The sequence below is a fragment of the Pipra filicauda genome, unplaced genomic scaffold (assembly GCF_003945595.2).
Source record: "Pipra filicauda isolate LSUMZ 115617 unplaced genomic scaffold, ASM394559v2 scaffold40_size4127951_pilon, whole genome shotgun sequence".
Lineage (NCBI taxonomy): Eukaryota > Metazoa > Chordata > Aves > Passeriformes > Pipridae > Pipra > Pipra filicauda.
In genome coordinates, this window is record NW_024104543.1 from 3,175,317 (window position 1) to 3,189,622 (window position 14,306).

Here is a 14,306-nt window from a genome sequence, read left to right on the forward strand (position 1 = left end):
CAAATCACTGATGGAGCAACTTTAATTGGATGGAGTAATCTAAACCAGTTCTCACTAATGCATTACAAGGTAATGTATGCTGCCCTTGATATGCATGTACTGCGCTAACTACAGGCAATGTTTGGTTTTAACTGTCTTATATCCTGTTGCCTGCCAGAACCTATCATCATCATCACATTTGCAATACATCTGCCTAAGCTAGCTCTCATATGGAGCTTTCACAGATTAATTTGCAAATACAAACATCAAAAATTGGCTAAAAAGTTTATCAACTAACAACCAAATGCATTTCCCCTTGCAATACTCATATTGATCTATTTACCTATATTAAACCTGTGTACCCTAAGACTAAACAGCCCACAATAGAAAAATGCCCCTAAAAGAAAGTGGACATTTCTTTCCTTCCAGCACAACACTCAAAAAGAGTCAAAGTTTGACAAAACACTACATGCTACAATTAAAATACTCTTGCATGGAAAGAAAAGAGTCATGAGAAATCAAAATCACATATTTATGCAGATTCATTACAGAGACAACTCTTTAAAATGCTCTGGGGCAAGGTCCAGTCTGTGTCATTAAAAGTCACTGAGCCATAAAAAGAAGTTCAAATGGATGTGATATGGTGTTTACTCACTGAGCTGTTCTTCTTGATGAGGCAAAATATGTTGCTAAGGATACGGGCACACATTATAAGGTCCTTCTGTTCTTGTAAATGCATGTGGAGATGATGCAAAACTACCGGAAGAAGAATGCATCGAGAATCTGGAAAAAATTAAATATTTTATGAGTAGGAGCCTCTCATATAATCATTAAATTTTAATACAGACATAAAATGCACCTTTTGTCCAAAACAGTACTTCTGATGAGCAGAAGCTTTTGCTTGCTTTAACCAACATTTTTGATAAGTAGAAGCTTTTACTTCATAATCATAATATCCTAAAGCAAATGTCTGAAGAATAAACAATATGCTGAAAGTCATGAATGGAGAAAAACACCACTGTGTGGAACATACTATATATAACAGAAATTTTCTAGTTTTTATTGAACTGTCATGCAAAAAAAAGCAGCACAGTAATGCTTGTATTCCAAACAATGTGAAATTATGCTCTAGTATTCCTGCCATGTGACAGGACCCATTTACAAGCCCAGGTCACAACAGACTTCATCTGGAACTTATGTTATTCTACAGATGAGTTCTATTTTACAGAGAAGAAGTACTTTCAGAATTTTCACTTTTCCAGATTCCTCACTCCTACTGAGTATGAGCAATTTAGACTACTGGTGACTACATAAAATGATTTGCTTTTCCACTATCTCATTTTCTAAACACAGTTCTTTGGTGCTGTTTTCAGTCTTGAATTCTCTGAAAATTATGCAAGAATGTCATTAACATGCTACTTTTTCCTGCTTCTTTTTCTTACAATTAAAGACAATATTAAATGGGAAGAACCCTAATACCTACACTTGTGATAACACTTTAAATACCTATTTAGAACTTGATAAATGGAAAGGGTGTTACCTGTTTTCATTTTGTTGTTGTTTTTAGATCTTTTCCATAACTGAGAATTTATATTTTCATAGAAATGTATTTGAATAATTTCCTCTATTGAAATGTTAATGATGATGATGATTATATACTTCATTATATAAATATATTTGTCTACAGAGTTTCTTTGTTCATTACTGCAATTATATCCTAAAAACTGAGTTATCTTGCTGGAAAATTACCCCTTCGAAATAATTTTGCCAACCAGGCATTTTTTGTAGATTACTCTTTCTATAAATACTTTTTTTCCCCTCAACTATTTCCCCTATTTTTTAATATGAGGGAGAAAAAGATAGATTTATTACGAGATTTTGTTTAATACTTCTTTTACTCACTGAAATAAAGCACTAATCTTGTTATGTTCTATTATTGTCTTGTTTTCATTGTCTAGTCATCTGTATAATACAAGACAGGGAAATGGTCAATGTGCCGACCCATGGCTAGGAAATGCCACCTTCTGATCCCCAGTCCTAAATCTCCTTATTGATTCCTGCTGGATGAAAAAACAGAGCTAATGCCTTCAGCTGAAGCAATAAAGCAGGACTCTCCATTCCTATCAAAAAGACTTCAACCTCTAGGTTACAGGAGATGACTCCTCTTCCCTGCTTTCTGTTAAGCCTAACATGTGTTGAATTCTCGACTATCTGTAATCCATCACTGAGAGACAAGATGAAGGGTTCACTGTGTAAATCAGCCTGTGTTTCTCTGGTTGGGGTACTTTCCTAGCAGGCAGGCCATAGGAAGCTGAATCCAGGCTTACAGAGCACTGAATCTGGTCTTCCATTCCCAGGCAAATGTTAAATCACTACTGAACTCCACAGCTATCACAGAGCGGTTATAGTAGCTCTTTCACGCATTACTGGTATAAGCATTATTGTTTGGGCCATAAGTCTTCTGAGGACAGCAGGTCCTCTCTTGCAGCTACAACTCAAATCCCTCAGCCCAGAAGGTGAGAAGAAACCAGGAGCAGCCCTGTGCCAAGGTGTTCTTTCTTGGTTAACTCTAGGCAGCTTCCTGATGAGCCCACACAGCATTTGGTGCCTTACCTGAGGTGCCCAGTACTCTGTGCACTGCTTACATATACGTACAGCATCATGAATTCCATTTTGAAGACCAGAGAATCTACATGTAGTAACACTTGACTTGTAAATAGCCAGTTCTTACACATGATGTGGCCTGAAGCATCTCAGGTAAAACCGAACATCCTCATTCAACTGTTTCAAATATCCTGTTTTTGCAAAAGCTTCATAAAATGATCAGAAACTTTGCTTTACCAAGACCAAATGGATTAGTAAAAAGCATCTTACAATGACTTGCAACTATACATAGGAGGTAACACTGCCAGTTACTGAAACGGCCACCACATATAACAGCTTTAGATATATTCCTTAAAAGCCCAGAGTCTAAATACCCCTCTGTCTTGATCTGTTTAGGTGGAGAGATGTGGTGGTAACACAGAAGAGGAGAGCTGGCTCATTCACCTTTGAGGCAAACCAAGGACTAGGTGAGAAAGTTTGGAGAACACAGTATACAACATTTGTCTCAGGTTACTCTTTTTCTTAATAATTGTCAGCTGCAATGTCAGCCCCTGGATATAGAAAAATTAATGAACTCAAGGAATGGTACAATAATAAGAACTCCTAGTCATCAGTCACTGTCCTAATTTTTCTTCTGTGCAGGAAGTTAAGTTAGCTGACTGTTTAAAATGCTAATACTTGCCCTTTACAAATATTATACAGAAAGAAAAGGAAAAAAATCACAACACAGAGCTTTTCAAATGCACGTTTGGTATAATTAGAAAGAGGGTAATCTTAGACTCTGGGCAATCCTTGAGACTTTCCTGTGCAACATTAATATTTAATATTTAACGCAGTACAACTTTCCTCCTCATTTTCCAGATAGTGGTAAAACATCTGAAGAGACATACATCACTTTCTTTACTCTATTGTATTTTAAAGATTACTTTCAGAAAGATGATATTCAACTACTGTATCTGAACAGATGGTCAAAACTTCAGCCTGCTTGGAAAAAAAAATAGTGTAACTGAACATTTCAAACAAACATAATTCTCCTTGAACAGTAAGAAACAAGGAAGTTGCTCTTGGTTTTGATAGTTTTACTTGGACCTTTCCAATTTATGCTCCCTTGTTTGGATGAAAAAATGGTAGGAGAAGAAAATGCTTAAGCCAACAAAACAGTTGTCACTGCAATTTCAAAACCAAACATATATGTCTATTCTGTGACTCTATGTACATGTCACTGCTCTCAGAACAGCGAGTTTCAAAACTTGTAGCAAGGAACTGTCTTCAGTTGTAAGAAAAAAATTGCCTGTAATGCAGAAGGAAAACACAGGCACAGCTCAGAAAGTCTTCCCCTGGCTTAAAAATAAGCCACAGATAAGAAGCATAATCCATATTTCTGCTCTCCACTACAGAGGTTCTAATAAAGGCTGAATTTTTGTATTCAACATACATCCATCTATCCCCCCACAGGTGTGTATAGAAGCACAAACAACTCCAAAGAATAGTATATTGCTGTGGAAGACAAATTAAGTGAAACTAATTAATCTGAAAAAGATTGTGGAGTTCTTCAAAACAGAAGTATGGATCAATGTGTAAAACTTTTATGCTTTGAAAAAAATTTATTCTTTTTTTTCCCCAAATCCATGTTCATAAAGTTTAATGTATTTTAACTACACTGAATTCAGGATTTGTATTTAATATAATTTAAATAATTATAGGCTCTTTGCATTGTGATAGCAATCAATTAGCTTGCAGTGATTACTGAGATATGTCTTATTAATGAGAAGATTTGAGTCTTTTGAAAAAACAATGGAATAAGAGGTAAATCATAATACCTAGCTTCTAGAATTAAGCCACCTTATGAGTTAATGGTATCTTCTCCCAACCTTGCTAATGACTTTTTTTTAATTCCCATAGGAAGTCTAACATACTTTACACAGGGCAGTTCAAAGATATTGAATTATTCTTACTGATTGTGTCAGATATTTGTTGCTGAATGATTACTGAAACTTATAGCTCCCATCAAGTACATTCTCCTGTAATATACAGGATACAATTTTTAGATGAATTCATTCACAAAGACAGATTAAGGGAAGCAGTCAATCTCAGAAAGAAAACAAATAGGTAATTATCACTTTTCTAATCTATTAATTTTCAGATTCAGTGTAATTAAGGAAAACAATTTAAAAAAAGAGTCAGTTATATATAGAATAAACACATTAAACCTTACATATGAAATCAAGCATCAACTCAGAATTTTTCATAGTTTTCATAATATACATATGATATAACTATATGGTGTAAATGGTCATAGAATTAAACCTCTCTTCTATTTGCTTTGAACAGTTTGCATCACTGAAAGGAAGAGTCCTACCCAGCTACTCTTTCAGAGCTCCAAACCCTCATATTTTGGGAAAAACACAAAGTTTCTTGCCATGTAAGAATAACTTCCATTTGATAAAGTGCTGCACCACTGGATATAACTGGGCTAAGACACAGGCTTTATCAATATGCGGGTTTCTTTTTTTTAGGATTTTACCTACTAACGTAATCTCTCTTCTGGTAATTGGTATGTAGTATCAGTGGTGATTCTAAGAAAACTCACCCCCTTTGGAGGACAAAACCTAGATGTTCCTTACTTACATATCTCATGTTTTCATAACTATTGAATTTGCAAGCTCAAAGCAGAAAAAAAAAGACTGGTGTTCTACTAATTCCCATTTAACTATGTCAAGAAAGACATGGTTCAAGATATGTTTCTCTATTATTGGCCTTAACTCTTCACAGCAAAACAGATTTAACTCTTCCTCAAAGGAAGCTATAATAATATTTAATGCAAAAAAGAAAACAAACAAGAGTGCTAGACTACTGATGTATTGGAAATAACAAAGATAGAAATTCTTCTGGTTACAGATATCAGTTTGGCCATTCTACAAGTATCAAGAGGGATGAGTTCAAAGACCAAAATAACCAGGAGACTGGAAGAAAGGCCAAGAGGAGGAAAATACTGGTCATCTTTATAAGCAGGAAAATTGTAATCTGTTTCTTTTTAGACAGCCAGTGAATTGTACAACAAAGATGCAGAGGTATATATAGAAAAATAGAAGTGAAGTAAGACTTTAACATCCACTAACTCCTTACAGGAGCAAGACAGATAATTACTATTGATACTTTTTAACAACTCTGTAGCTGTTACCTATAGAAAGAGCTGAAATTTAAAATCTTTGAAATAGAAAAAGGGTCAAAGCAAGCTATACCCAAACCTCAATACAAATGTCCTATCTACATATGATCAGTAAATACAATGTATAGCCTGCATCCTCCAGAGTAGCAGGCAGGGATCAGATGCATCGAATATATCTGAAATGGTACTAAACATCTGTGTGTGGGTACCTTAAATCAACCTCTGCATGCCTGATACTTCTGTTTTCAACAATGTATCAAATACATCTCTTAATTTTAGTGAAAGAGTAGCTTTAGTGTCAGCTGATTTTTTGCAGCACTGGGAGCTAACGCGCTAGTTGTTCAGGCCCTTCCAGCACAGAATGTGTAAGACTCACATTCTAAACTACTCTCACTTGTTTCCAAGCAAGGTCCAGATAACAGATTATGTTATCTAAGAGTACCCTCCTCATTTTCAGATGTTTGAATAAATAGTTATTCCTATGTTTCATCTACTTTCAGTGTGTTAGCTAGCACTGCAGCTTGCAGCATTCACCATCTTCATCTGGGAGACAGAAATCAATTATTTTATCAGCACCCAGCCTCAACTCCACACTAGGATGTACAGTTTACTCTCCACATTAGCATAGTCTAGTGCAATATTTATTTTCCCAAGAGGATTTTAAAAGGACTTCCTTAAATACCTCCAGGGACTGTGACTCCACCACCTCCCTGGGTAACCCATTCCAATGCCCAATCACTCCTGTGAAGAACTTCCTAATGTCCAACCTAAATCTACCCTGGCGCAGCTTAAGACTGTGCCCTCTTGTCCTGTCACTAGTTGCCTGGGAGAAGAGACTGACCCCCATCTCGCTCCAATCTCCTTTCAGGTAGTTGTAGAGAGTGATAAAGTTCCCCCTGGGCCTCCTCTACTCCCAGCTAAACAACCCCAGCTCCCTCAGCTGCTCCTCATAGGACTTGTGCTCCAGACCCTCCCAACCTTCCAAGAAAGTCCCCAGGCATTAAGTAACTCTACATTCATATATTTGGATTGTCTGGTTAGGCTGACCTAACTGAGAATGGGAGGAAAATGGCCATGACACTACCTGGTCCCTAAGTACTTTGTAAGATGAAAAACATAAGTTAGAGCATTCTTAATATTGCTCCATGAATATGTCAGTGTATCGAAGGTCTGATTAGTCAGCTGTAGGCAGAGCTAACTAATTATTCTGGAAGGAATTACCGTGGGAGTTTAACAAGGGTAAGCTGTTATTCCAGCCAGAATGAAGCGAAGTATCAAGGATGCAGTATTTCTTACCCATTTCTTTGAGCTCATACTTATAAAGTAGAACCACTGAAAGCATTTTAAAAAAATATGCTCAAAGAACTCTCCCTTTATTTTTCAGCATCTCAAAGTATTTATGCGTATCCTGGTAGTTTGTGTTTATCTTGAATGCTTTAGATGGCAAGAGTTACCACTTCTACTAAATTCCATCAGCCAATACCCAAACAGCTCTCAGGGCTATTGGTGAGTAAATAAACACTTACTATAATTCTTAAAATATCTTCTATTTTAATTATTTTATTTCAAAGTTACTTAATCTCAAATTTAATACTTGGTTATTCTATGAGTTTCATTTAGAATGGAAACAAAGAATATCATGCTAATCACCATTCAACAGTTTTTCTTCTGCACAGCAAATAACTATGTTGTTGGTGCACCAAGCATCACTTGCATTTGCGTAGCATTTTTATACTACATTAAGAAAGAGAGGATCAAAAGTGTGGAACTAGCAAGAGTTACACAAATAAGACTTAATGGATAAGTGAAAACCTGTTTGATGAACTGCCCACAAATGAACAGCCCCCAAAGAAAAAAAAAAAAGGACAAAAATAATTTTAGCAAAGCTTTTTCCTTATAATTACTTAAAAAGTATAAGGTAAACTCTTTTCACAGACATATTTCTAGCAGTAGGTCAAAAAACCCTATATTTTAAGACTCTGCCTCTGAAAAACAAACCACTAAATTAAAACAACTGTATTCCTGTAAATGAGCAGCTTCTACGGAGCAGTACTTCAAGAACTGTTCCTTAGGAACACTATTTCCTTCAGCACCTGTTGGTCCATGTACAAAGCACACAATTTGAGTTCCTTATCTGTAGGCAGCTCAGGATAACCTTACCCGGGTTAGTGTACAGATGACTTTCTACAGTTTTCCCAATACTCTGCAGTTTAACAGCTTGAAGGGACTCATCCCCATGCATGACTGTTGGTAAGCTGCCCAGAGCATCGTGAACCAAATTTGCCACTTCTCTTACATCAAAGAGCTTCAAAAGTTCAGAGTACACCGATGGGAATGAGCTGAGAAACACAGCCTAGAGGAACAGGGTAAAAATGGACAGTCAGATATTGCAGAATAGTTTTGACATTTATAGAATTTAAATAACTATAGAAAATAAAGTAACTGCAGAAAAACACCTGGTTTTATATTTCAAGGGTAGGTAGTAGCTTTAAAAATGGTCATATTTTCATGAGAAATATCCTCACATTCATTAACGGGCTTAGAAGTGTGACTATTTCCCTTAAGCATTATCTAAAAACTGTTACTTTTTCCCAGGACAAAGTGAAAGTAAAATGTTCAACTAAGAACAAAAATATTTACACTTTAAATACACTTATCTCTGTGTGTGACGGAATTTTTAAAAGGATAGCAAAATCTAGCTGATATGATATCAAAAATATTTGTGTGGAGTTTGCTTTAAGATAAGTAATATAAAAGCCTCCATATCTTCCATTTTTCAAATCATTAACATTTTTATTTTGGAGTGAGACAGCATTGGTAGTCTTGGTTCGCTTCAAGAATCCTAAAATTGGATTAGAAATTCAGTGATAAATAGAAAAACAAAACACCATCAAAGTAAGAAGGACAATGTCAGAGAAAAGAAACTAGAACTGACATTCCCTTCTTCCTCTCCAAATCTCCCTGATTGAGAAAAGCTACTTATACCTGGGCCCTCCTTCACACTGGTGGCAGAACAGATGACAAAGGTTAAAAATACTGAAGAATAATTCTAAATGTAGCTGTTTATATTATTTTACTATTGTCTTTTCACTCCAGCTGCTTACATGACAGGAGATGGAAGCATTACCTCTCTACTCTGTTTTCTCTAATTTGCCACTTTCTTGGCAGAACAGTTTTCTACAGAGCTTAGAAATTAATAATTCTTAACAGGATCTTAAACACTTTAGGTTACAGAAATATGGGAAGAGGACAGTACATTTATGAGCTATAGAAGTTGGTAAATCTCTGGCACTTAATGCAGAGAGCTGTGTGTTTTGCCTCTGCACTTTAGCACTAGACAATTTTATTAACCTCAATTGAAATAAAGATATCAGCTTATATAGTTCATCAAGACTTAAAAGTTTTCTGGCAAGCATGAAAACCCTGATAGTAGTCTTTTATATAGCTCAAATTCTTCAGTGTCAATGTGGTTAGACTAAGATGTAAAATGCCCAAACCAGAGAAATTACTTTATTTGTATCATCGATATAATTATTATAATTCAAAATGAAATATCACATTTAGGATTATGTATTCCAAGCATATTTAGAAGCGGCTGGTATGAAAATTTCACACTGTAGGATAAAAAGCTGAAAATGCCACTTTGCTCTAGCAAAAACACATTTTCTTTTCTGGCCTATATATTTTATACTGGATATGGAAAATGCCAATAAGCAAGGTACACTTGAAAACTCACTTGTAGTTGGGATAAAGCACTAGCTCCTTTGCTCTCTTGAGAAAGAAAAAAGCGTACTGACATAAGAAGCTCTTGAATACAGCAGCGAAATTCCTCCTCATTTTGTCCACCAGTAGCAATAGAGAATAACCTTCGAGACTGAACTATGTATTTGAAGATATATTCCTGTGCCTATAAATGCCAAAACAAGAGATAAATCATAAAAATTAAGACACTCCTCTTTAAATAGAACACATACAATGCTTATATAATTCAAAGTCAAGGGTCTGAAACAGGACACCACATCACTTAATTTTGGCAAATCTTTCTATTGAAATACTAGCAACATTTCAAAAGCACATACTCAGAGCTGCTCTTCCCTTGGCTTTCATAATCTCTACAAATCAGGGAATGCTATTTTTTAACCAGATAATACGAAAAAAACCAGAACACCAAACCAACCAAACAACAAAACAACATCCCCACCTACAAAAAAAAAGATTAGATTGCAAATTAAAAATACAGCCCTTGCTTATCAGCAAGGCACCAAAGTTCACAGCAGCATGCTAAAATACAGAAGGGTACCACACTGATATCTTCTTTCCAGCCTGTAGCATCTGTCCCAAATGGGATTATTCTGTTGTATAACTCTGCCTGACGGCATGCTGGGTGCTGTTGATGATAAAAGCTGGAGAAACAAGAGCAACCAAACCCACCACCTTTCAGTAGAATTCCCTGGTGTCAGGACTGAACAATTAAGTCAGCACGCATGTCTGCCATTTAGATTCAGTTATGTGATGGATGTTAACACCACCAATGCAATCTATATTTGAATCCTTTGCCTCATACAGTAAGCAACATAGAGCTCCAGAGGCTAGCGGTGGTAAGCTTTAATGATCCCCTTACTGACAAAAGAGAACAATGAAAAAACTCACTGCACTGAAAAAGTCTGCAGCTCCCTAGAATTAGAACTACTATTCCATCATTTATGTAGAATCTGCTTCATTTCCTAAGTTAAACCTGTTGGTACTGTATGAATACATCATTCAAATATACAATTGTCTTTAATGATTATTATTACCTTTAGGACTTCCTGTATGTGCTCATGAAGCTCCACCTCAGTGACTCGATCAATATGCCACTTGAGTACTTTTATAAGATCTCTAGAATAGCACATCAAAAAGTATTATAACACTAAAGTGGGAAAAGGGTTAATTTTGCACATAGAATCCACACCAACAGCTGTCATATGAGAAACACTGACAAAATAAAAAATATATGACTAGATTTCACTGATCACTACAGGCCCAATATTACATTTAGTTTTCCATCTTCTGAAGGCCACTTAGTAGATCTCTAATGAACCAGCAATAATGCTAGCTGTAATATGCAGTAGAATTATTTTAAACAGAGATACACCATTTCTTTAACATAATGATTGATTCTGCTTAGTTTAGCAATAAATGTCAGTATTCAAATCAGATAGAAAAAGCACAGACTTCACCTGTATGCAAGTGCTCCTGCAAAATGACTTTCAATGTAAGTGTCCATTACTGGCTTAAAGTGGTGAAACTTGCTGTCCTGCAGCAAATTTATTATGTGAACCTAAATGTGAGAGAAAAAGAAAAAAACCCAAAACCTTTTTTTTTGTTTTATTTAGTCCTTAAGTAGTGTCAAGCATCATCATAAAATGAAACTTACCAAACAATCAAATACTTTTGATCCATATTTTTGAGAGTTTTCATCTAAAATCCCAAATAAAGTGTCTAGTGTATCTTGAAGAAACTGATGGGAGAGAATAAGAGAAAGTTTGTTATTAAATAGATATTTCTGTGACATGGAAATACATTATTTCCCTCATATTATCTAAAAGTATAGAAAGGTATATACCTTCACTATTTCTGAACCATCAATTTCTTTTAATTTTGAGAGGCAACCTGCAATTTTGTCTGGGTGGGTTCTCCATTTCAGCAGGTCAAGCATATCTCCTGCAAAAACAAAATGCAAGATTAAAGTTGGAAGCAAAGCATTTCAGATTTAAAATTTGACTATTACAGTCCACTCAGCAAAATTTGGCATTATTAAACCAAAGAAAACATCTTCAGATTTGCTGTTATATGATCTTCCCAACAACAAATTTTCATTCCATTCCATAATTGCTCCACCAACAAACATAAGAACATGGTACTGGGTCCCTAAAATCAGTTGCTTGTGGCAACTGTATCATGCAATCTTGTTCAGATATTTTTCAACTACCATCTTAAGCAAAGCAATTATTTTGCTTTCTCTTATCCCATTGAAGGATGCTTTCTAGAATTGTCCTCTGACAGCTAGAAATAGTCTCCTAGTTACTATTTTGAATCTTCCTATGTCCTTTTAGAGAACAAACACAATGTCTCTAAGATCCTGCTTTATTAAAAAGCAACACAATCCTTTCTGGAAAATAAACTATTCTGAGCTAAAAGATAGCCGAGTGTCTTCAAACTTCCTCCAGTTTTAATTCGTTCTCCTTCTCCTTTCTTGACCAAAATGATAACTACATTACAGATAATACTACATCACTGCTTTTTATATCATTAGCAGGATAATAAGTCCACTCTAAACACCTGACATCTATGTTCTAGAATTTGAGAGCCTTTTAGATATACCATATTGGTGACACAAATATGTCTTTCTCCTGTTTAATACTGTTCAGCTTCCTGGGTATAGCAGAATCTGCAGGAGACTCCACCAGTGTATGATCCTGACTTTTCTACCATTAGATTCAATCTAATTTCTACTTTTTCTTATTATTTAAATCAAAGTTACCTTGCTTTGCTGTATCATATTTTGATTTTGTCTCTCTCAACTGATGAGACCTTTCCATGATGTATTAGCAGCAAATTGTCTCAGATTTTAGTGAAGTAACTCTCATCCCCAACCCCTTCTGCTCCATTAAATCAGAGATCAATCCCAGAGATTTCTTCAGATCTAGTAGTATTTTCCTTCTGCTCAGGAAGAAAATTCATTCTACTACAGTGCAACCTGCCCATTCCCTTCTAACTTTTATTTGCCAGTTTTAAAATTCTTAATTTAATCTGCATCTTTTCTAATTTCCCATGTGGTGTGTTATTAAACTGCTACATTTCCTCTGCATAATAACTAAAAAAACTTTGAAAAGAAAGATTAAGAAGTTTATTCTGGCATGATATGTCTTTGATAAACTCATCTTACAGCACATTCTAGTTGATATTTTCATCCATGATTTCTTGTAAATACTTGCATAAAATTCATCAAGGGGTGATGGCCCAGTTAACATATCTGCCCTTCCACCTGTCTTAAATGCAAGTTCTACATTTAATAGTGTTTGAACACGTTACTGCTTTCAGCTTCAGAGATGTACTAAAAAAAACACCTTACACTAACATTCTGAATTTCATATTCCATACCATTCAATATCCTAAAATAGTTTTGCAGACTTGACTTGGCTTTTCAGCAATTTCTCCCCCAAACAGACACATTGGCAGTGGTCCGTCCTTTCAATTTGTATTCAGTAAAAGTTACACATATTTTTGAGCCGTTGAATTAAATAAATCCCAAAGCCCCTTTATATTCAAGTTTACTACTTCCACGTTTCACTAACCAGCTTTTCAGAAATTCCTAATGCCTGGTTGTTTGAAGCAGAAAACCTTAATCACCATCCAACCCTTCCATCAGCTTAAGCTGAACTATAATCTAGTTAATAACTGCCCAGCACTGTCTTACAAGCATCCAGTGCTTCTGAAGTGTTCTCAGTACTTATCAAACTAAAATGTTAATAGCAAGTTTTCCTCTTGGTTCAGCATTTCTTTGGGTGCTTTCTACCACAGACTGTTTTCACACTCAAGTAATATTTGAGCAAAACCTATCTTTGTGTCACCTCTTTCACGGTTTGCTCCAGGGGAGTTCCTCTCTCTCACAAGAAATGAAGTAATATTTTTGACTTTATTAGCATTAAATAAATCTCCCCCTATATTCAAATCTTGCCAGGGGTGTTAATGGCAAACAACCTACATAAGATTCCGCAGATATTTTGCTCCCTTAATTGCTTTTGATAGGCACAAATTGTTTTGATATATTTATATGTTACTTTTTACTTTGCTTCAATGCTGTGCTAGCATGGAAAAAAGAGATACTTGAGTTGTGCTAAGAGTGATGAAGGGTCCCACACATGCATCAGAGGCACATCTCAAAGATCAAGGACAAATGACAGGTCTTATTATTCTTTCTGGAATTTTTAAGAAACAAGAATTACAAATCCAGTGAACTGCATTTGTCTTTTGGATAATTAAATGTACTTCTCCACTTTATTCTGTTTAAGCCTCAGCTCAAACTGAGCAGCAAGACGAGCTGAAACTGTCAGTTCATAGCAGGAAAAAACATATCTTTACAGGTTTGCTGGAGGAACTTGGTGGAAGATAGCTGACACTCAATATTAGGGATTTGTTGGGGGATTAAAAATAAAGAGAAAGCAAAAGACACTCACTTCAAAGCACTTATTTCAAGAGAAGTGCTAAGGAGAAAAGACATTGCTGAGATAACATTAGTGAATAGCCCAAGAATAAATGACACGAATAGAAAATCTGACATGTGAATCAAAAGGAGAACAGATAGCAATGTGTTATCTATTAAGAGAAATGAGAATATAAAATTGTCCCCAGATAGGCCCACTAGAAAGACATAGTTTTGGAAAAGGGAAAAAGTCATTGCTGCTGATTAATTTGCTGAAGAAGAAAAATATTTTCAATGCAGTTTCTTAATAATAATCAAGATCTGTATATTTAAAATAGGCTACACATGACTTACCATTCCTACCAAACA

General features: G+C 35.5%; 1 protein-coding gene across 4 annotated transcripts in view; it reads right to left on the minus strand.

Moving 5' to 3' along the window:
- Positions 1–14,306, minus strand: part of DOCK4 (dedicator of cytokinesis 4) — a 247,662-nt gene that overhangs the window by 67,181 nt on the left and 166,175 nt on the right. For all 4 annotated transcript variants that reach the window (XM_027721207.2, XM_027721205.2, XM_027721206.2 and 1 more), the window contains exons 18-24: positions 11,358–11,455; positions 11,169–11,252; positions 10,972–11,072; positions 10,549–10,630; positions 9,489–9,659; positions 7,913–8,105; positions 635–762 (exon numbers count right to left, since the gene is read on the minus strand). In XM_027721207.2, the coding sequence (XP_027577008.2) occupies positions 635–762; positions 7,913–8,105; positions 9,489–9,659; positions 10,549–10,630; positions 10,972–11,072; positions 11,169–11,252; positions 11,358–11,455 (857 nt within the window). The remainder of the gene's footprint in view (positions 1–634; positions 763–7,912; positions 8,106–9,488; positions 9,660–10,548; positions 10,631–10,971; positions 11,073–11,168; positions 11,253–11,357; positions 11,456–14,306) is intronic.